Source organism: Dipodomys ordii, unplaced genomic scaffold (genome assembly GCF_000151885.1).
Source record: "Dipodomys ordii isolate 6190 unplaced genomic scaffold, Dord_2.0 Scaffold79, whole genome shotgun sequence".
Lineage (NCBI taxonomy): Eukaryota > Metazoa > Chordata > Mammalia > Rodentia > Heteromyidae > Dipodomys > Dipodomys ordii.
The window spans coordinates 7,473,594-7,496,917 of NW_012267295.1; the positions used below are offsets into that span (position 1 = coordinate 7,473,594).

General features: G+C 42.5%; 1 protein-coding gene across 1 annotated transcript in view; it reads left to right on the forward strand.

Moving 5' to 3' along the window:
- Positions 1–17,782, forward strand: part of Rtcb (RNA 2',3'-cyclic phosphate and 5'-OH ligase) — an 18,059-nt gene extending 277 nt beyond the window's left edge. Inside the window, exons 2-12 of the mRNA XM_013024939.1 lie at positions 2,031–2,109; positions 3,175–3,242; positions 4,533–4,632; positions 6,378–6,534; positions 8,863–9,019; positions 10,730–10,889; positions 12,354–12,529; positions 13,503–13,691; positions 14,299–14,409; positions 14,854–14,973; positions 17,237–17,782. Of these exons, the coding sequence (XP_012880393.1) occupies positions 2,031–2,109; positions 3,175–3,242; positions 4,533–4,632; positions 6,378–6,534; positions 8,863–9,019; positions 10,730–10,889; positions 12,354–12,529; positions 13,503–13,691; positions 14,299–14,409; positions 14,854–14,973; positions 17,237–17,344 (1,425 nt within the window). The 3' untranslated portion in view covers positions 17,345–17,782. The remainder of the gene's footprint in view (positions 1–2,030; positions 2,110–3,174; positions 3,243–4,532; positions 4,633–6,377; positions 6,535–8,862; positions 9,020–10,729; positions 10,890–12,353; positions 12,530–13,502; positions 13,692–14,298; positions 14,410–14,853; positions 14,974–17,236) is intronic.
- The last annotated feature ends 5,542 nt before the right edge of the window (positions 17,783–23,324 follow it).

Here is a 23,324-nt window from a genome sequence, read left to right on the forward strand (position 1 = left end):
CCCACCCCCCGCCCTGTCCCGTCCCCTCCCGGTCCGCCGCTGGGTTCTGCAGCCCTCCATCCCCAGGAGAGGGAGGCGGCCGTTCGCACTCACCCCGCAGCCGGGCGGCCCCGCAGCCCAGCAGGCCCCGCAGCCCAGCAGGCCCCGCAGCCCCGCACCTGCTGCCACCCGAACTCCGCTCCTCTTTGCGCCTCCGTGGGTTTTGATCATGTGCCAGACGTTGTACGACGCTTGCAGACCGGTGTTCACCCCAGACCGTCACTTTCTTTTCTTTTTTTTTTTTTACGTGCCTTTCTTAGAGGCTGAACTCTGGGCCTGGGCGTTGTCCCCGAGCTTGGCGTTTTATTCCTTAATTGGACCTAAGACTCTCACGGACTGAACCCGCCCGATCTGGCTTTGAACCGGAATCTCAGATCTCAGCCTCCTCAGTGTCATGGATTTACCGGCGTCAGCCGCTGGCGCCCGGCTCCAACGGGTTTCGTTTCATTCCTTGTTTTTGTCGGTCCTGGGGCTTGAAAACAGTGCCGAAGGGGCTATTCCTAGCTCTTTGGCTCAAGGCTATGTTAGTGCTCTACCACTTTGAGCCACAGCTCCGTTCCAAAACTTTTTAATAACAGGCGACAGTGTGTATGTGTATGTGTACACACCTGGGTATGCCAGCTAGTACTGTGGATTGAACTCAAAGTCTGTGGTGGGTGCTGCTTGGTTCAAGGCTTGCTCAAAGCTCCTTTGCTCAAGGCTTGAGCCACAACTCCAATTCTGGCTTTTTGCTGATTAACATGGACTCTTCTGCCTAGGCCGGCTATAAATCTCAGATATCAGCCTGGAGTAGCTAGGATTTCAGGTGTGAGCCTCTGGTGCCCACCTTGGTTTCTTGGAGAAAGGACTCTTAGGATCATTGGGCCACACAGATTTCCATACAACCTAGGAAGATGCTGGGCCAGGCCTTTCTTCTCTGCTGTGATGATACAAATGCATCATCTTTGAAGGCCAAGACCACTGACTGAAAGCCTGAGCTTACTATCTCAGGCTTGTCCTTTGTGTTCAAGCCTTCCCTGTGAAGTTTAGGTGCCACTGTGTGTTAAGTAGCTCTTGAGATGACTTAAGATGCCCTGCAAGTTCACTGAAGGTTTGCAGTCCTGTGTCTCTATGAAAGAAAAAAAAAAAGTTCCCAATAACATCAAGGACCAGCAAGGCTTAAGTCTCCTTTTTTTTTTTTTAAAGGGAAGTGGGTTCGAGTGGCCCATGCCTATAATCCTAGCTACTCAGGAGGCTGAGATTGGAGGATGATGGGTTGAAGTCTGCCTGAGAAGACAAAGCCAAGAGACTTTTTTTTTCTAACCAACAAAAAGCTAAAAGTGGAGGTATGGTTTAAATGGTAGAGCACCAGCCTAAGCAAAAAAGCAAGAGGCCTGAGTTCAAGCCCCAGTACCAGCAAATAAGGAATGAGGGAAGGAGAAGGGAAAGAAAGACGGAAGGAAAAAGAGAAGTACCTGATGAGCTATTCTTTTCTTTGCTCAATATTCAATGTCCCCTATCAGCATATCACTTTGCTCATCACAGAGGAGAGCAAAGGCTCACAGTGATAAAGCAGTGCTTTCTCATTTCCCTTTGGTTTTGTAGCAGTGTGGTTTATTCATTTGCTTATTATTTCTTATTGATAAATAGTGCGTCTTAACATGCATGTTGTTCAAGCAGGGCACACATCTTCAAACAACAGTTTGTGAACATTGCAAAATACAAGTCTCCTTTTTCAGAAATGCTTGGGACTAGAAGTGCTTGAGATTTCTGAGTTTTTCTGATTCTGAAATATTTGCATAGATATTACTGGTCAAGCATTTCTCATCCAACCCTTGCTCCAAAACCATCTTTCAGTCTTTGTCAGGAAGTTTTCTTCTTGCTGAAGGTAATCTAAAAGTTTGATACTAAGTAAAGCAACAACACAAAGTATTGCATACAGTGTATTCTGTCCCTGGCACCTGTATTTTATGATCACATGCCCAGATGTCTGTCCTTTTCTTTGGTACCAGGTTGAAGGAGTTTTCTATGTGAATGATGCACTGGAGAAATTGATGTTCGAGGAGCTACGGAATGCCTGTCGGGGCGGTGGTGAGTACATTAGAGCTGCACTTGGACTGCTGCAAGTCCTCACCCCTCCCCCTTGTGGCCTGACTAAATAGTATCTTGAGTAATTGCAGTTTTAAAATGTTGTCATAGAATGATCAAGACTTGAAGTGAAGCCAGGCACCGGTAGCTCACACCTGTAATCCTAGCTACTCAGGAGGCTGAGATCAGAGGATCACGGTTCAAAACCAGCCCAGGCAGGAAAATTCCATCAGACTCTTATCTCCAGTAAATCACCAGAAAACTGGAAGTGGCTTTGTGGCTCAAGGGGTAGAGCACTCGCCTTAGGCTGAAGTGCTCAGGAATAGTGCCTAGGCTCAGAGTTCAAGTCCCACAACCAACAACAAAAAAGACTTGAAGTGAACCAAAGCACTTAACAACTTGGTCTTATAGAAGGCAGCAGGGTTGGACTGGGCCCCGACTTCCCCCAACTCTGAATTTTTCAGTTTCTCTCTTTCCATTGCCCTTCTTCATTGATTTTTTTTTTTTTTTTTTTTTGTCGGTCGTGGAGCTTTAACTCTAATCTTGGGTGCTGACCCTGAGCTCCTCAGCTCAGGGCGAGAACCCTGCCACTTGACCCACAGTGCTACTTCTGGTTTTTGAGTGGTTTATTGGAGACAAGATTCTCACAGACTTTCCTGCCAGGGCTGGCTTTAAACCGTGATCCTCAGATCTTAGCCTCCTGAGTAGCTACGATTATAGGCGTGAGCCACCGGCACCCGGGTTGTTGATTTCTTTTTCTATTAAAAGAATACATTTTCATGCTGACAACCTAAAGGTTAATAGTTCGGCTTTATACTTATGGAATAATATTTGCAAGCAAACTTCTCATGGTATGTACAAAACACTGGCAGCATGTTTTGGTATTTACTCTAGTTTCCTATCATGTAACTTACCTTCTCACTTACTTTCTAACCATGTTTCTACACTTTGTTGGTTTAATAGCCCTAACTTACTCTCCCTTTGTGTACAACAGTCTAGAAACATGAATATAATTAATGCTAAAAATCAAATGTGCCCCTCTTTCTAAGACTGAGTTTTTGTCTTCAGGTATTGGTGGCTTCCTACCAGCCATGAAACAGATAGGCAATGTGGCAGCTCTTCCTGGGATTATTCACGTGAGTCACAGAACTTTAGTTGTGTATATTTGTTACCTAAACTTTGGTGAAGAAATGGATGACTATACCTAACAGACAGTGGCCTTTGAACCCCTAGCAATAACCCTGAGACCTTAGCAATGATTAAATCTGGATGGCTTCTCCACTTCTGGTTGCTTTTGTGAGAATCTATAAGTACCAAAGAACTTTGAGGTGGTTTTTCTGGTTTCTACTAATCTGTCACAGTAACATTATGATTGCTTGACCCATGCACCACTTCTGTAAGCTTCAAGGCTGCTCTGTTCACAAATATAGTTGAAGAAGAAACGGAAAGAAAATAAGTTTAGGGATTGGGATTGTGTAGAGGCAGGAAGGACAACACAGGGCATGGTTGGACAAAGGAAGTTTGTTACTGAGATGGAATTGACAGTAAATGTGGATCCTCACCAAGAAAATAGTCAGATTTAGAAGTAGATGTTGAAAATGGGCCTACTTGGCAAGACATTTTTATAGCTACTTTTACGCCCTGTTCATGTTCTGCTGAGTGCTTAACTGGAGGAATGAGGAGTGAAAAGACTTGGCATTTAAGAATTCTTGTATGTCTGACACCACCATAAATGCTTATTGTATTGGGACAGAGTCCTTTTCTGGGAACAGTACTCATGTTACAAATCAGTTACTTTTGTCTGTGATTGTTTAGCTCTAATGACCTATATAAGCCATGTATTTACCTTTTTTTTTTTTTTTGTCGGTCATGGGGCTTGAACTCTGGGCTTGGGCGCTATCCCTGCGCTCTTCAGCCCGAGGCAAGTGCTCTTACCTACCTCTTGAGCCACAGCACCACTTCCGGTTTTCTAGTGGTTAATTGGAGATAAGAGTGTCACAGATTTTTCTGCCCAGGCTGGCTTTGAACCGTGATCCTCAGATATCAATCTCCTCAGTAGCTAGGATTACAGGTGTTAGCCACCGGCACCCAGCTATTTACTTCTTCTTTAACCTGGCATAACCATAATTTGTCAATATAATAAAACAATCTTAAAAGTTAGTAGTCCCTTAAAGTTAGTATGTGGTCTCCTCAAAAATCTTTTTTTTTTGTTGTTTTCTTTTTTGAGTTTCTGTTTTAAATTTCTTTGGTTAAAAGTTACCCTTCATGAAAATTTTTTTTTCTCAATTTCTACCAATTGGGAAGATGGGGGATAGTAATAACATTCTTAATCTTGGGAAAGCTTAGCTCACAGCCTATTTGAGAGTCATGCAGCCTGAGTACTAGAGAGTGAGAAAGGAATTCTTCACTCTGAGTTTCTCTTCCAGCGATCTATTGGTCTTCCTGATGTCCATTCGGGCTATGGGTTTGCCATTGGGAATATGGCAGCCTTCGACATGGATGACCCAGAAGCTGTGGTTTCCCCAGGTAAGGCCCTATGTGTATCTGCTGTTAGGCATGTTGCTTCTTTCTTTGTCTCTCCTTTTTACCATGTTCCATCAGTGCCAAACATCATTCAGACACTGACTTTATAGAAACATCTTGTGCCTTTACGACAGTTACCTCATAGTTCTAATAATGTTATTTATCACCTAGCATTATTATGAGGATTAAATGAGTTCAAAAGTGGAAGTGGAGTTCATAAGTAGAAGAGAGCAAACACAAAGAACTCCTGTGTGCCCACACTGGCTTATATGGAAATGTGGCTCAAGTGGTAGAATGCTAGTCTTGAGCATATGGACAGTGCCCAGGCTGAGTTCAAGCCACAAGGCTCACACACACACACAGCTTAGGTCTGATTGCTGATGGCTGTTTTGCTGAAGAGCCTGTAGTGGGGAGTCCCAGGTCAGATCCTAGCCTCTTCTTTCCCTACCCTGGTTCTCTCCACAGTCCCCACCCCATCCTTGAGGGGAGGGGGGAACAGCAGGCTAGATCCCAGAGCATCCTTTCCTGGTCTGGTTCATCTACAGCCCAGCCCCACCCCCAAGTGGGGGAGAAAGTAGCAGAGAACTCTCCTGCCACCCATGCCAGATACTTCCCAGCTCATCCTAGAGAAGCTGACTATGCAGATAAGCTGCTTGGCTGGCTGGCTGGCTGGGAGGAAGAACCTAAGGGATCTTGAAGGAATCTTTCCAAAATCACACCTAGAGCAAATCATGTCTGAATCTATATCCTGGTTCCCAAACTTCATGCTTAGAACCTACTTTTTAGAGAAAAAAAGAAAGAAAGAAAATGCAGCCTTCAAACTAGATGCAGTGATACATTCCTGCAACTCAGGAGGCTGGAATGAGACCTCTGATCACTTAAGAGTTTAAGACTGGGGGGCTGGGAAGGTGGCTCAGTGGTAGAGCACTTGCCTTGCATGCATGAGGCCCTGGGTTCGATTCCTCAGCACTACATAAGCAAAAAGAAAAAAGCCGGAAATGGCGCTGTGGCTCAAGTGGTAGAGCGCTAGCCTTGAGTTGAAGAGCTGAGGAACAGCGCCCAGGCCCAGAGTTCAGGCCCCAGGACCAGACCAAAAAAAAAAAAAAAATAGTTTGAGACTGGCCTGGGTGACCTAATGAAATCCTGTCTCAAAACAAAATACTTAAATCTGAACATTTTTAATTACGGTTACTGCCATTCTTGAGTGCAATTATATACTGTACAAATTAGGAAAGAGGAAAAGCTGAAATATCTCATTAGAAGACAAAATTAGATCCCCCAAAAGTAGAAAGATAGAAAGTTAAGAGCAAATAGTAATGAAATGAAAAGATGCATAACAGAAAGAACTAGCAAAGCCAAAAGTTAGTTACATCTGACAACTGAGCAAGAGGAACATTACTCATATTAACTGACATGTTATTCTTTGTTCATTACTGCCCTGCTGGCCATTACGTACCTTTATTGTATGAGTTACTGTGGATTATTTCAGTGTCATCAGATTACATGAGCAGAGACTCTCTTTTATGTCTTATGACATAGTTGTTTTTTGAGACTGGCTCCTTGGATTGGAGATGGCTCAGGGTAGAGACCCTGCCTAGCAAGAACACGATGCTGAATTTAGAATCCCAGGACTGCCAAAAATAGAATGTGGCTGTATTTTTAACCCTGGTATTGCTGGTGAGAAACTTCAAGTAACAACTGACCACCTTGTTGTGCTAACACTTAACTGACTCCTCTGCATTTTGTAGGTGGTGTGGGGTTTGACATCAACTGTGGTGTCCGCTTGCTAAGAACCAATTTAGATGAAAGTGATGTCCAACCTGTGAAGGAACAACTTGCCCAGGCTATGTTTGACCACATTCCTGTTGGGGTGGGATCAAAAGGAGTCATCCCGATGAATGCCAAGTAAGAGCAAATGGGAGCGGAAAACCCCATGGCCCTCACCTTCATTTCTCATGCAGGGACCTTAGAGATTGGGATTGCTCGGTCACTTTTCAGGAAGTACAAATGAGGTAGTTTTATAAATATGAGATCTAGGTGACAGTCAGAGTCTTCATTAGATCAGACCTTGAGTTGGGAGGCTGAGGCAGGAGGATCATTTTAGCCCAACGTTTCAAAGTTAGTCTAGGCAATATACTAAAATTCAAAGATGAAGCAATAGTGTATGTGCAATCCCTAGAGCTACAAAACAAAGCTGACTAAGCCAGAAAACGAAGGAAGAAAGAAAGGTCCTTGCCATAGAGTAGTATTAATGATAGAATTATCTGGGCTAATATTTAGCACTTCCTAAATGTAAGGCACCATGTACTGATGTCATTTAATTTAGACAATAGCCCCATTACCTCTGATTTACAAGAAAGAAAATTGGAGTTAAGAAAGGTTTTCTAAATAACTTGGTAAGTAATGTCAGAATTCAAAAGTTCTTTGAACTTAGTTTTCCACAACCTCCCTTTTGAATGATGACAGAGAAGTTGCACTTTAAATAGTAATTTAAACGCCACATTACAGTATGATTGCCTATCAGAGGTATTGACTGTACTGTTGTACTTGTATGAAACAGTGCTCCTTAAATTCTGCAGAATACTTATGAAGAAATATTGTGGGCTGGGATGTAGCTCAGTGGCAAAGCACTTACCTAGCAAATGCAGTCTCCTGAGTTCAGTCCCCAATACCAAAAAGGAAAAGACAAAAAGCAGTTAACAAAACACAAATATTATAGCTATTATGTGTTACAAAACTCCCACCAAATTAGAAATAACATTTTCATAAAGATGTACTTAGAAGATGATTATTCTGATGGTTTTTCTGATTTCACATGATCCTTGTCATACAGCTCCATTTTAAAGCATTTAAAGTATAAATGTAATTGTAAATATCAAGCATCTTGACAAATGCTTCAGATAGTCGTTTTATCCTAGGCTGTTAGTTGGGGTCAAGAGGAGGGGAATGATGAAAGCTATAGTCTCTCTGGTCATGCTTTGGAAGAGGGTGAACCATGGATAAAAGTAAAGCCTTTCCACTCTAAGCATTTAATGTATTCCTCTCGGCCTCACGTTATGGCTGCAGTGAAGCCACATTATACTTTGGTGAAGGTGTGAATAGACATTAAAATCGAACCTGTATTGCAAGCTTGTTGGTTCATGTATAATCCTAGCTACTCAGGAAGCTGCAACCTGAGGATCTCATTTGTCTGCTCAAAGCCAGTCTAAGCGGACAAATGAGACTCTTATCTTCAGTTAACCAGCCAAAAACTGAAGTGGAACTGTGGCTCAAGTGATATTAAGAGCTATCCTTGGGGGAAAAAAAAGTGCCCAGGCTCTGACTTGAAGCCCCAGTACTGGCACCACCAAAAAAAAGAAAAAAAAAATCTGTATTGCCTAAAGAAGCTTAGATACCTTTATTATTTGTCTTTTTTTTTGAAGGTTTTCTAGTAATAAGTAAATAGTGATATCTGATCATTGATTTCTGTGGCTGTTTAATCATAGTCACATGGAATTCAGGATCAAAAGGAGATATATTAAAAGATTCCAAAGTACAAGCTCTCACACCTATAATCCTAGCTATGAAGGAGTCTGAGATCTAAGGATCATGGTTCAAAGCCAGCCTGGGCAGAAAAGTCCGTGAGACTCTGATCTCCAATAAACCACTAGAAAACCGGAAGTGGCGCTGTGGCTCAAGAGGTAGAGCACTCGCCTTGAGCTGAAGAGCACAGGGACAGTGCCCAGGCCCAGAGTTCAAGCCCCATGACCAACAAAGATTCCAAAGTACACTGAACTATATAAATGTCAAATAAAATCAGCATTTCAAATGTGACTTTCACCATTTATAGTGTTATTTATTTATTTACTTATTTATGGTGGGGAGATCTGATTACTGGGCACTGTCCCTGAGCTTTTGTGCTCAAAGCTAACACTACTTGAACCACAGCTCCACTTCCTGATTTTTCAGTGGTTAATTGGAGGAAAGAGTCTTGAGAATTTTGCTGTCCAGGCTGGCTTTGAACTGGGATCCTCAGATCTCAGCCTCCTTAGTAGCTAGGATTATAGGTGTGACAGTACCCGACTGCTTTCCTCAAAAAAACCTATGGAGTTTCTGTAGCATATGCTAACTAGCACAAAGTGGTTCACAAGAGGTAGTAATTGTAGTGAGTTCATCTGCTCTTTGAGATGCGGTCTTTCTTAGGCTTTGTCACCATTGCTGTGAAATGACTAGCCCTTTCTATTGCTCACCCAGAGACCTGGAGGAGGCCTTAGAGATGGGTGTTGATTGGTCCCTAAGGGAAGGATATGCCTGGGCTGAAGACAAGGAGCACTGTGAAGAGTATGGAAGGATGTTGCAAGCTGACCCCAACAAAGTCTCCGCCAGGGCCAAGAAAAGAGGCCTTCCTCAGGTAACTCTCACCTTGCAGGGAATACATGCTAGCTCCCTACATTTAGGTCTTTTAATTAAGGAAAAGGAATCTATCTTTTGTATATATACATATATATGTATTCATATATATGTGTATATATTTATATTTACATATATATATATATATCCATCCATTCTCAGGGTTTTTCTCGTTTTAGCAAAAGACTGCAAATCTGTTTATGTACCAGTCTTCTAAAAAAAAAAATTATGGAACTTACAAAGTTAATTAAAAAAAAAAACCAAGATTTCACAAATTCAAAGTAGATGAGAAGAAATGGAATATGATTATATATAAGGTTTATGTCATATGCCAAAATTACATATGAGCATACTTGAACAGTTTGTAGATTTGGCTAAAAGTTTTCTGTCAGTTAAAATGAAGACATTTACCTTGTCAGTTCATGGTGTCCACGAGATTAAGAGTATCCCAGATATGGGGCTGGGATGTAGCTCAGTGGCAGAGCGCCTGCCTAGTGAGTATAACGTCCTGGGTTCAATCCCCAGCACCAAAAAAGAAGAAAACAAAAAAATACAGTTAAAAAAAAAAAGAGAGGGCTGGGAAGGTGGCTCAGTGGTAGAGCGCTTGCCTTGCATGCTTGAGGCCCTAGGTTCGACTCCTCAGCACCACATAAGAAAAAAGCCAAAGTGGAGCTGTGGCTCAAGTGGCAGAGTGCTAGCCTTGAGCTGAAGAGCTGAGGGACAGCGCCCAGGCCCAGAGTTCAGGCCCCACGACCGGACCAAAAATAAAAATAAAAAATAAAAAGAGTACCCCAGATATGAAATTTGCAGCTCATGGTGATAGCTTTGCTAGCACTTCACTCTGGCCTTCGGCAAAACTTTTGGCCTCTCTGGGGCTTGTCTTTATTGAAAAAAGTTTGAGCTCAGCACCTATAAGCCTAGCTACTCAGGAGACTGAGATCTGAGGATCACAATTTAAAGCCTGCCCAAGCCCTGAGTTCAAGCCCCAGTAAGCAGAGTGGGGGTTGACTAGTTAAAACTTGGCAATCTCTGAAGACTAGCACTGTTATTCTCTGGTTCTCTGGATCATTGTTAGCTTAGCCTAAGGGTATGTTATGTTCTTTCAGCAGAAAATGAATTTGAACCTGGTCCTTAGCTAAGGATCTTCATGAACTAGCATTTTGCCTGGAACTTGACCCTTCTCTTAATGATGCTTGTAATGTCCCATGTGTCGTTTAATGACAAGGGTTTTTGGTTTATGAAGCTCTTTTTTTTTGGGGGGGGGGAAGAGGTCGTCATGGGGCCTGAACTCTGGACCTGGGCGCTGTCCCTCAGCTCTTCAGCTCAAGGCTAGCGCTCTGCCACTTGAGCCACAGCGCCACTTCCGGCTTTTTTCTTTTTGCTTATGTGGTACTGAGGAATTGAACCCAGGGCCTCATGCATGCAAGGCAAGCGCTCTACCACTGAGCCACCTTCCCAGCCCATATGAAGCTCTTTACATATGTGCAATTCAAACACTTAATAGACCTCAGAAGCCAGTCTCTATTATTTTTGTGTGGAATATTCCAATAATGGAAGCATTTCTCAGATCAGAATTTTTGCTGTGATATAAAGCATTATTTGTATGGTTATTTTGGTGATGGTTATGGCTTGTTTTTGCTTCTTTATTTTTTAAGTGGGTCTTCTTCAAACCAGATTGAAGTTACTTAATCAGACATTTTTACATTTGCAGTTGGGGACCCTGGGAGCAGGCAACCACTATGCAGAAATTCAGGTTGTGGATGAGATTTTCAATGAGTATGCTGCTAAGAAAATGGGCATCGACCATAAGGGGCAGGTGTGTGTGATGATACACAGCGGAAGCAGAGGCTTGGGCCACCAAGTAGCCACAGGTACATTCTACAACTGATTTTTTCACTTGGTGCTAAAATGTATTTTTTATGGGTAGCCAGCTAGAAGCTTAAGACAGCTCAAACTTTATCCCGTGGGTTCTTTATACTCTTCTCCTAACTTGTGATCTAAATAATTTCATTTGGCCTTTGTCAACTGAAATGAGTGTAACCATTATTTTATATGGTGTAGTCATGGAAGGTTAGTAAAATAATGTGTGTTAAGCACCTGAGTGCCTGGTACTTCCTTAGGAAGCATTCAATGAATGTCAGCTCTATTTACCATTACATTTACTTAGGGGTTACTATTAACTGTCTTGCCAAGAAAACATTGACTGTAACTGATGAAGTAGTCATTCATTCAGGAAGTTTCAGATTCCTGCTCTGCAAGATTAGTGCTGTGGTGGAATCATTGTCTCATGAAGGAGAAGTCATGTTTAGCTACTCAGAAGACTGGGATCTGAGGATCATGGTTTGAAGCTAACTCTGGCAGAAAACTCTGTGAGACTCCGTATCTCCAATTAACCACAGCAAACCAAAAGTGAAGCTGTGGCTCAAGTAGTAAACTACTAGCCTTGAGCAAAAAGTTTACGAACAGAACCCAGGCCTCGAGTTCAAGCCCCACAACTGACAAAAAGGGGGGAAAAAAGATCATAGAAAGAAAATAAATATGTTTAGGAGAAGGATCTTAGAGGTGGCTTCATGGATACAACATGGAGATGAGCCTTAGAAAAGGTATGCATGGCAGAAAAAAAAACGCAAACAAAAACAAGAATAAGGGCAAAGGGTCCTTTGGGTGTGTGAAAGATTAGTGGATGTATGAAAAAGTACATAAGCACGTGGGAACTATAACCATCAGATGTAACGTTACAGTTCGGCCTTGTGTTTATATCTCATCCTGTAAGAGTTAATCATTTGTGTCATTAGGTTGTTTAATCCAGTAGATACATGAAGCATTAACTGGCCTTTCAGAATTTTCTGGAGACCAGGATGGTAATAAGAGTGGTTTTTATTTCCCTTCTCTTTTGTTCCGAGGTTGGGGAGGAAGGCACTCAGATCAAATTGTTGCCATTTGTGTACACATCTGATTCTTTTTTCTTTTCTTTCTATTGTAATTTTGTTATTACCTTTAAGTAGTTAGACAAAGGGGTTTCAAGTCAGCAAGTCAGTTTATGAGGAATGACTCTTGATCGCTGTCACCCCTCCCATCATTCTCCCTCATTTGGGCTTCTTGAGCACATGTTGGGTTTGTGCCTACATAGTGTTCTCTTTTTAAGAGAACATTCTGGCAGGTAAGTATATCTTGACTGAGCAAATAGATGAACTCAGAGGCACATCAAAGGAAAGTTGTATTTCTCCTTTGTTTTCTCTTTGTAGGATGGATTTGAATGTAGCCTTTCTTCGGTAAATCTGAGAGTGATTGAAGGGAAACCTAACTGGTTCAGACTTGTTGCTCTTTCATTCCAGATGCACTGGTAGCTATGGAAAAGGCCATGAAGAGAGACAAGATCATAGTCAATGACCGCCAACTGGCTTGTGCTCGCATCTCCTCCCCTGAGGGGCAGGACTACCTGAAGGGGATGGCAGCGGCGGGGAACTATGCCTGGGTTAACCGCTCTTCCATGACCTTCTTAACCCGTCAGGTACAGTCTTGTTGCTCTCCTCTTCCTAGTTAATCATCAAGTCGGGCATTCAACTAGAGCAGTCAAAATGAAAGCATGTGGGGTGTGGTTTTACAAATTGATATGATGTTCAGAATGCTAAGGCTGGAGGTGTAGCTCAAGTGACAGTGCATTTGCCTACCATTTAACTCAAGGGCAGGGTTTGAGTTCAAACCTCTACCACTCAAAAAAAAACAAAAAAAGGACTGTAGAAGTGTGAGGTTTGCGTGTCACCTGAGTCAGCAGAGTATCAGGTAGGCCGGGGAAATGAGCTAAAAGAAACCAAAGTGATTTCTCAGATTTGCTGAGGTTAGGAAGGCTGGAGAAGTGTTTTTTGGGGGAGGGGATTGAGGGCAGCCAGGCAGCCTTGCAACCAGAGCTGGAGTGGAGGGACGGGAGTGTGGACTAAACAGCTACCGTCTCTCTCCTTTATGTGGAGATTAGTGATACCGCCATTTTCAACTCTAAATTCCCTTATTCCCTTCAGGATCAAACTAGATGAAGCCAGTAAGATAAGTTCTGAAGAGCTGGTTCTGGTAGATTTTTTTTTTTTTTGGGTCAGTCATGGGGCTTAAACTCAAGGACTGAGTCCTGTCCCTGAGCTTTTTTGTTCAAGGCTAATGCTCTTCCACTTTGAGCCCCAGCACCACTTCTGGTTTTCTGGTGGTTAGAGATAAGAATCTAAGGGAGCCGGGCGCTAGTGGCTCACGCCTGTAATCCTAGCTACTCAGAAGGCTGAGATCTGAGGATTGCGGTTCAAAGCCAGCCCAGGCCCAGAGTTCAGGCCCCATGACCGGACCCCCCCCCCAAAAAAAAAAAAAAAGAATCTCAGGGACTTATCTGCTTGCCAAGCTGGCTTTGAACCTTGATCCTCACATCTCAGCTTCCTGAGTAGCTAGAACTACAGGCATGAACCACCAGCACTGGCATATTTTAACTTAAGCTTTTCTCCCAGGCTTTTGCCAAGGTCTTCAACACGACGCCCGATGACTTGGACCTGCATGTGATCTATGACGTTTCTCACAATATTGCCAAAGTGGAGCAGCATGTGGTAGATGGAAAGGAGCGAACACTGTTGGTGCACAGGAAGGGCTCCACCCGTGCTTTCCCTCCTCACCACCCGCTCATTGCTGTTGATTACCAAGTACGTCTCCCTATGTCTGTATTTTAAGTGATGGGGTCATGATTTAAGTCATGCTAAACATGGATGCATTGAAGCAGCACTTGTGTACAGAAAAGGAGGGCAGTGCTTCCTCTCCATCATGGTGCTGTCAAAAATGTGCTACCCTGGGTAGAGCTTATTCCACTAACAAAATTAAGGCCTTGGAAATAGTGGAAGGTGGGATAAAGATTAAGTTCGGTCTGTTTTATTGCTTAGAGCCTTTTGGTGTCTGGCTGAGGTAGAGTGGGAAAATCTCTTAGCTACTCTATTCACAAATAAGGAAAACTACAGCCAACAAAGTTATGGCCTTAGTCAAGATAGTTGTTCTAGGAACACTGCCCTCCACTTTCTTGGATTTTTCTTTGCTCCTATATTGCTGCAGTCTGCTCTCCCTGGTCCCCGCATCTCCATTTCATTCCTTTTCCCTACTCTCCCAGTTACCAAAGAATCAAAGTAGGGTCAACGTAGTTTGAAGGATGATGGGTCTTGAGTCCCACAGTTCTGCAGTGCAAGAGGAAAACTTTCCTTTCAAGCATGCAAAGCAGTGTTGTTCCTGGTGACTTCGTGTGTTGGTTTTGTGTGTCCTCAGCTCACTGGACAGCCGGTGCTTATTGGCGGCACCATGGGAACCTGCAGTTATGTTCTTACGGGCACTGAACAGGGCATGACTGAGACCTTTGGGACAACCTGTCATGGAGCGGTAAGCAACACAGGAGCCTCTAAGAAGTCTCTCTCCAGTTTACCTTTGTTCTGTAGGTACATGGACCTGGTTGAGCATGAACAAAGTTAAGTTTTGCATCTGTCTGTCGAGACCACTTCTTGGAAATTATTCCTTATAAAATGTGTTGTTTAGTCACTTAGTACCCCCCCCCCCCGGTCTCAGCAAGGTCCTGGGAGGGCTAGGGACTGTTGCACACCTGCAAATCCAGAAAATTCAGACTGGGAAATTATCACAGAATTTGCTGTAACTTATTTATAAATGATAGAGCTTTAACTGACGCAAAGCTACATCCCAGCTATCACAGTGCTTCATTAAAACCTGTTCACTTGCTTAATTTGTAAATAAGTTTAGGTACCTGATGATACATTAACTTTAGCTCAGAATGTATAGCATGAAATTCATTCCTGTATGTTCTTCTTCTAGGGCCGTGCGTTGTCCCGAGCAAAGTCGCGACGTAATTTAGATTTCCAGGATGTCTTAGACAAATTGGCAGATATGGGGATTGCAATCCGTGTCGCTTCACCCAAACTAGTTATGGAAGAGGTGAGTGAAGTTCTGATAAACATTTAGCATAAGCCAAGTCCATATAAACTTCAGTTCTAATATTGTCTGTCTATATAGTTGCTATGTAGCCTTTGTTTACATGTAAGCTTTGTGATCATTTAATCCGAAGATCTTCTCACCTTGCTTTGTACACTTGCATACCTAAGTTTCAGTTGGAAAGCAAATTTGAAAAAGGAGCCAATGTTTAGAGAAAAAGTTCTGTTTAATTCACTAGAGGAAAGGTTTTGTTTAAGTGATCTATACTTATACATGCATGCTTAAATTAGAAGTACATAACTTCCTTTTTTAAAATATACGTGAGGGCTGGGAAGGTGGCTCAGTGGCAGAGTGCTTGCCTTGCATGCATGAGTCCCTGGGTTCGATTCCTTACCATATAAACAGAAAAAGCCAGAAGTGGTGCTGTGGCTCAAGTGGTAAGGCGCTAGCCTTGAGCTGAAGAGCTGAGGGACAGTGCCCAGACCCAGAGTTCAGGCCCCACAACCAATCCAAAAAAGAGAGAGAAAAGAAAACTAGTCATCTAGAAACGAAGTACCCTAGAAGTTGTTTTGTTGTCCCTTTTTATATTTAACATGTTATAAAATTGTGTTACTTTTAAGTCATTACTGAATATTCTACCATCTGAGTGCCTTAGTCTGTGTCCATAATGGACATTATGTATTTTCCAGGTTTTGCTGCTAAAAATTAATTTGTAATCAGTATCTTCATCCCCGGAGGTCTTTTTCAGGTCTTTTAATAATTAAGAGTATAGTCTTAAAAATAAAATTTCTAAATTGGATTATAACAGAGCCTTTCCCCCACCCCCCAATTGTGGGGCCTGAATTCTGGGCCCGGGCACTGTCCCTCAGCTCTTCAGCTCAAAGCTAGTGCTCGACCGCTTGAGCCACAGGGCCACTTCCAGCTTTTTCTGCCTATGTGGTGCTGAGAAATTGAACCCAGGGCCTCATGCATGCTAGGCAAGCACTCTGCCACTGAGCCACCTTCCCAACCTGAGCCTTCTTTTCTTAATACTTATATATTTTTCCTGTCCTTAGGATAATATATTTTTAATTAAAAAGATATGGAAAATACAAAAAAAAAAAAAAAAGGAGCATCTCAGATGCTGCTATCTGGAATTAGCCACTGTTGATGTTTGGTGGTCCACTTATATCACATGGTTTTTTTTTGTTTTGTTATGTTTTTAACATACTCAGCTTATACTTACAGACATGCTATGGGTGCTAGGGATAGTATAATAAACAAAACTAACATAATTACCTTTCTGATGGAACTTAAATGTGTAGGAGACTCATGACCAAATAGGTGCTGTCAGGTACAGTGGACAGTATGTATGGAGTCTTGCAGATCAGCTGCATGGGCATGGATAAGGGCATGTGGGGTGGGAGCAGGGAGATAAGTTTATTAGCAGCAAGAAGGCAGATCTGGAAAGGAGGGAAGGGTGGGTCTGACTAGAAACTCATAGAAACAAGTTTTGAGTGAATGCGCACATATATCCACATATAGTTTTAGTTTTATATTTATGAGTTTAATATTCAGCCACAGTAAGAGAAAGTCATTAATGCATGCTCATTCCAGAGAATTTTTTTTTACCATTGGAGAAATACATTGAAAAATTAGAGTTGCCAATAATTTTCCTATTCAGAGATAATATCACTAACATAGGTTTGGTGCATTTCCTTCCAGGAAGGTTTTGGTATGTTTGTTTTATTTAATTTCATTCATCGCTTTTCATAACTGTAAAAGTAATGTTTATAGTTGCAGTTTTTAGAAATACAGGATGAAGCTGGGTGCCGGTGGCTCATGCCTGTAATCCTAGCTATGAAGGAGGCTGAGACCTGAGGATCGAGGTTCAAAGCCAGCCCAGGCAGAAAAGGCCGTGAGACCCTTATCTCCAATAAACCACTCAGAAAACCAGAAGTGCCACTGTGACTCAAGTGGTAGAGCGCTAGCCTTTTGCTGAAGAGCTGAGGGACAGTGCCCAGGCCCAGAGTTCAAACCCCATGCCCGGGAAAACAAGAGAAAAGAAAAAAAGAAATATAGGAAGAAAATGTGTAACAGTGTGAGAGTGCTTATCTACTTACTAACACTGAGCTTACTTGGGTTTTTAATTTTTGCTAAGATGATAAACAAGAGAAACCCTCAATATTTCTCCAATATATATTTCTCACAGTTATAGGTGAAGTTTGAAAGATTCTTTTAAGATAGATTTTTTACAGCATTTCCTCCCTCCCTCCCTCCCCCATAGGCTCCTGAGTCCTATAAGAATGTGACAGATGTGGTGAATACCTGCCATGACGCCGGAATCAGCAAGAAGGCCATTAAACTGAGACCCATTGCTGTGATCAAAGGATAGACCATTGCCCCAGGGCTTCTGGCATCACTAACCTTAGTAAGGTGCAAGTAGACTGAAACACTCTTCAGACTGAGAGCTGACAGGTTCGAGTGTGTAGCTCTGCTGCCACGCCACGGTGGCTACCACGAGACTGCTGTACCCAGGAGCCACACGGTTCCCCCGGGACAAGAATGGACTGCTTCCTCCACACCACACCTTGTCTTACCTGCCATAGGTGTCAAAAAATCATACTATTAAAGGCTGTGGCCTTTCTTCCCTCCCTTTGTCACATTGCCGATTTCATCCACTCATCACTGAGCAGAAGACAGGGAGGACGCAGCATGAGTGGGGGTGAGGTGTGTTAAGGACGGCATACTGGGAGAGGGATAGGACAGAGAGGAAAGTAAAGTCCCTTCACCTTGCGGCCTTTCTCATTCTAATACATGTCACTGAAGCATGGCCTCTGCCAGTGTCTGTCATTAATTCAGCCTGCCTTGGCAATTTTTTCTTTTTCTTTCTTTTTTTGAGTAATACTTTCCACAGGAGCAGCAAAGCACCCTTACTTGAAACCAGGTATCTTTCCATTTCACTTGCATAGTTAGAAGAGCATTAATGATCACTGCTGCAAAACAAATAGTTCCTCTGTGCCCGCCCTACTTTCCTACTTGTGTACCTTTCTTAGAGGAGACTTTTTAGTCTTGGGCTGCATAGTCAGATATCACATTTGTATAACCTCAAGTCTTTTAAAAGGGCCATTGTTATTCAGGCCTTGACTCAGTCCAGACCATCAGTAACATACAAAAATTAAAGCTGCACAATATGTTGTGTATATTTGTACGTAGTATTTCATAGCTTAGGAAAATTGGCATTTGTAATAATTGACTTTGGATAGCACTGCCATTTCCTGATTTCCTCCCAGGTGGCCTCTGGAGACCCACCCTAAAACTTAGCCCGGGGCTTACAGTGAATCCTCCATGTATCCTGTCGTTCCAGAAGGCTGGAGAAAAGTAGACTTCCTCTGAAAATTGTATGAGATGTAATGGTCCTTAATCTGAATACTCAATCACTTAAATCTTTCTGATGGTAGACTGTTTCAAAGACTGATTAGTAAGTTAGAGCCTTTAGTGTAATCAGTATGGATTACTGGACTGGACTGGAATGGTTACTGTCAAACACATGACTCAAGGGTGTGCTTTACCAGAGAACACCCGAGGGCACTTAGAGATGGGAGCCAGGCTTTTGAGCAGGGTGTAGTTTCTCTGAAGATGAGGCAATTTGGGGGTGTCTGTGCAGGCAGACTAACTGGGCTTGCCCAATGACATGGCATTTGAAACTAATTCAAAGCCAGATCTCCACCCAAAACAAACTGATGTCAAGGCAGTAAGTGCTGTACATCACTTTAAATATGTCAGTTGAGTTTTATTAGATGCTTTGAAAACTTTTCTTGTTAAGTGCAGGAAGGGAAAGAGGGGAGAAAAAGGTTTCTGCAAGGAATTTCTGTTAATAAGCCTTGCCTCTGCGTGGCACTCCAGCAAACAGCCTGCTATGGCCATTTAGAGTAATGGCAAATAATTTGAGTTGAAAAAGATGTTTTTCTTATTCTAAAGATCTTTTCCTGTTTGAAAAAAATAAAAGCCGCTTTAGAAAAATAAATCTTCAAATGACTGAAGAAATCAGAAGTTCTTATTGCCCTGAAGGATGAAAAACCTCATACCTGCTCAGATAAGCATGGCATGTATATCCTTTGAAGGAGCAGTGTCTGATCCTACCTAGAAGGCTGAGTCTTGCCACATTACACATCTTGGTCCTTTCCTTCAGTTTCTTTTTATCAGCTGAGGCTGAAACTCAGCTTTACAAAGACTAGGCAAGCGTTCTAACACTGGCCATGCCTCCAGCTCTGGTCCTTTTTAAAAGGACGCTAGAGTCAGTCAACTTACACAGATAATATTCCCCAAATCATTGAGATTCACACACTGGTAACTTTGTAGTCTTGTTATCAGAATATGGTTGGGAAAACATTGGGATGTAAACAGAATCAGCACACTCACTACTTTCCTAATTATGTAACTTACTTAGAAGGGACTTCTTAATATTTAAATTGATTGTTTTAAAGTTTTCATTTGATTTTCAGATTCTACGCCTTGGATCCTTTGAAAACTTAAAACAATGAATTTTTGTTTGGTTAGCTTTTCTAGTCTGCTTATTGCCTTTTTCCCTCGTGTTCACTACAAGGCTTTTTTTTCTATCACCTGTTACTGAAACATCTGCTTTTTTTTTTTTTTGGTACTAATCCTGGGCCTTGAACTCAAGGCCTGGGAGTTGTCCCTGAGCTTTTTTAGCTCAAGGCTCTACCACTGAGCCACAGCTCCACTTCGGTCTTTTCTGTAATTAGAGGTAAGAGTCTCACAGACTTTCCTGCCCAGACTCACTTTGAACCACAATCCTCACATCTCAGCCTCCTCAGTAGCTAAGATTATAGGTGTGAGCCACAGGGGCCTGGTAAAATTCACATTTATACTCATCCTACTGCACAAGTTCCATGGCTTATTCTCTTATATCTTACTTGGCTCCTATTTTTGTGTCCATTCCATTGCTTGACTGAAGGGAATTTCGTGTCTAGAGATCAAGAAAGACCAGACCGTGTAGACTAGTTCAGGTTGAAGACTCCTCATTTTCAGCTAGGATGTCAAGTCTTCTTAAGAAATTCTGTTGAAGAATTGATCTGATATTAGTATCTGGAACACTACTAATCCAAGAAGCTGATGTGATGGGGGAGGAGCCCTTGCAGAGGAATGAGTCGTGGTTTCAGTTGTAAATGAAAGTAAGACAACCATACTACAGATGAGTAATGGTAAAACTCACAGTTTTTATATATGTTTTTGGTTGCTCATAGGAGCCCTTCACTGGAATTTAATGAGGTTGGGAAGGTAGGTGTGAGCCCCTTATGGATTAAAAGAAGGCCCAGAAGGGTCTAGCAGCTTGCCCTAGGCACCCCACTGATGGCAGAGTGTGGCATTCTGACTCCCACACTGTTTTCCTTATGTCCCATTTAACCATTTGTACTGTTTTCCTTCAGTATAAGAACCAGCCAGTTTCAGTCTGAAGCTAAGTTTTAATTATTGTGGAGTACTCATAAAAATAATCATTTACATGGGATTAATCCTCTTGGTTGGCCTTAATTGAGGCAGGTCAGACATTCTGTCCGCCAGAAAGCATTCTGTGATGAAGAGTGGGGATTTTATTCTGCTTGATGAGTGTCTCTTTTATAGACCACACGCCTTCTTTTATAGTTCACAAACTAAACTCCAGGTGGCTTCAAAACAGGACTTCGCAGAGACTCCCAGCACTGCGGCCATCCACCCCACTCCGTGCTAGACTAAGATCTTTCTGGAGTGTGCCTTACATCTACTGCTTCAAGTTTCTTACCAGAGTAGAGGGAAAGGTATAGTGAGTCACCAAAACACTTGCCCAACTTACAGCAGCAAGCAGACTTCTGCTTCACTGTCTTAGTAATTGACAAATGTACTTTCTGTGGATCCTTTGTCTACTGACAGTGCATACTCTGCTGGGGATTGAGGTTCATGGTTGTCACACCGACTTTGAGAATTTATAACAGCTGTGGTGGGAATATGAACAAATGGAATCTGTGGAACAAGCCAGCAGTTGAAGTGATGCTTGACAAGCAGGAAAAATAAATTCTACAGGGGATGTGACTAGATATGGTTCATCTGCACAGCCACCCTACTTGAGAAAGATTTCTGCAGAGTTGACTTCAGTTCCTACTTATTCCATCCTTAAATGCCCGGAATCAGGATAACCCTGGACTTCACAGATGGGAAAAAGAGGCAGTTCTTTGTGCTTCAGTCAGTTTTGAGTTTTCTTACAACCAGAGTTTCCTAGCTGACATGACATGATTTAAAGAAAAAAATTAAGCATGGAAAGAAGTTAATAGTGAACCAACAGTATTGCATCTGGGCTGCTGAAAGGATAATTCCCCCTCAAATGTGGGGAGGTGCTGAGGGAAGTGATTCTTCATGGATGTGGATGGTGTAGTAGTTGAACATGTTCAGCTTAAGGTGCTTCAGGACATCTTGGCTGCACAGATGCATCATGGGAGCTCTGAAGAGGGGTTCTGAATGGAGCACTTGGTGTGCCGGAGGACTGGTGTGAATAGCAGAGGCTGAGAGTGAGCTTTACGGGACTGCTGAATATGGAATGAGGACACCATAGCAAACAGCCATTTGTCCATCAGTGGCTCTCAGTCATGTAGAAACCCTGAGCAAGGCTCTGTACTGAATGCTGGTGCTAGTGATGGTGCCAGCCCTCCCAAGTTCAGTATGGCGGGACCCAGAAGCAACAGATAATTAAACCGTTATGTGACTGTGAACCCAGAAATGAGAGCAAGTTATCTCAGAAGCCTCACTTAGTGTTGTGGAGAAACCAAGACCAAAGAAAGAGCCGCTGGATTTATGATAAGCAAATCAACATTTTCAGCAGTGAATTGGGGTAATGATTTTATTTAATTTTTTTAAAAATCACTGGCTAGAATTACATAGTGTTTATGTCTCAGGCAGTGACCTAAGCCTTGTGCACAGTCACTTTATCCTCAGAATGAGTCTGTGACGTGGGTTCCACCCGTATGTGCACTATTTTCAGTATCCTAGCAAACTCTGGAGAAAGATCTTCAATGCAGACATGTGGCTCGAGTATGTATACCCTTACTGAAGATTTTATGTCAGACCAAGGGGGGAAAACAATCTCATTTTACAACACAGGATCAACTAACGAATATTGTTAACATATTTGTAGTTCTTTGCTAAATTATTATTTTTTCTTTTTTGGTCGGTCGTGGGGCTTGAACTCTGGGCCTGGGAGCTGTCCCTGCGCTCTTCAGTTCAAGGCGAGCACGCAACCTGTTGAGCCACAGCGCCACTTCCGGTTTTCTAGTGGTTTATTGGAGATCAGAGTCTCACAGACGTTTCTGCTCAGGCTGGCTTTGACTCATGATCCTCAGATCTCAGCCTCCTGAGTAGCTAGGATTACAGGTGTGAGCCACCAGCGCCCAGCTTTGCTAAATTCTTTACTGATAAGATTTAGCAAAATAAAAAAAACCTGACAGCTGAACATGGAAAGAGATTCTATGGGTTGGTTGGTAGCCTCCTGGGCGTTGGACACAGAAACGGGCCATTGGTTGTAGCCAGCACTCTCAGAAATCTGTGTCCTGAGAGGTTTTGCTTAGCCTCTCTGTGTCTATAGCCCTACTTAATAAGACAACTTCTCCTAGGGGCTCAAAACCCATCACCTGGCCTCAGTGATCCTGATGCACAGAAGGAGAGAAGGATTGCTGTGAATCCTTTTCATTAGGTACCTCAAGAAGCAGATCTTGGTATTTTTCTGTTGGACTATCCTCAGCCCTCCAGCAACTGAATCACAAGGTTTCATGTAATGGCTACTGACTCAGGATAGGGTCCTGTTTTCCATACTTGTAAACAGGCTTTCTTTCAATAACAGCAAGAGCAACACCTAACTGTTCTTTAGCATCTACTGTGTAAAAAGAAGCACTTTGCAAACATTATCTCTAGCATGAATGAGTACTCCTATATATGAGGAAGCTGGCTCAGATAGACTAAGTAAATGGCCCATGGCCATGCAAATGGATGGCAGAGTCAGGATTTGAGTGGAAGAATATCCAGAAGTTCATGCTGGGTTCTGTACACGCTACTACCTCTTCCACATGCCAACAATATCCTTCAATGTAGTTTTCCCTGTCTACTCAGTCCTATTCTACTTAACCAACAGCACAGCCTACCTTAACAGAAAAAGAGGAAACAAAAAACAGGAAGAGTGCATCATTTTTCCAAAATAATTCAGACCAGACACAAAGATTTTAATAAAGGAAGGAAAGTTAAATGTTCATAACATTTGTTATAAAATATTTCAAAGTTTTTACTTCGACTAAGCACAGTAACCCTTTTACAATTTCTCTGGAAGGAACAATATT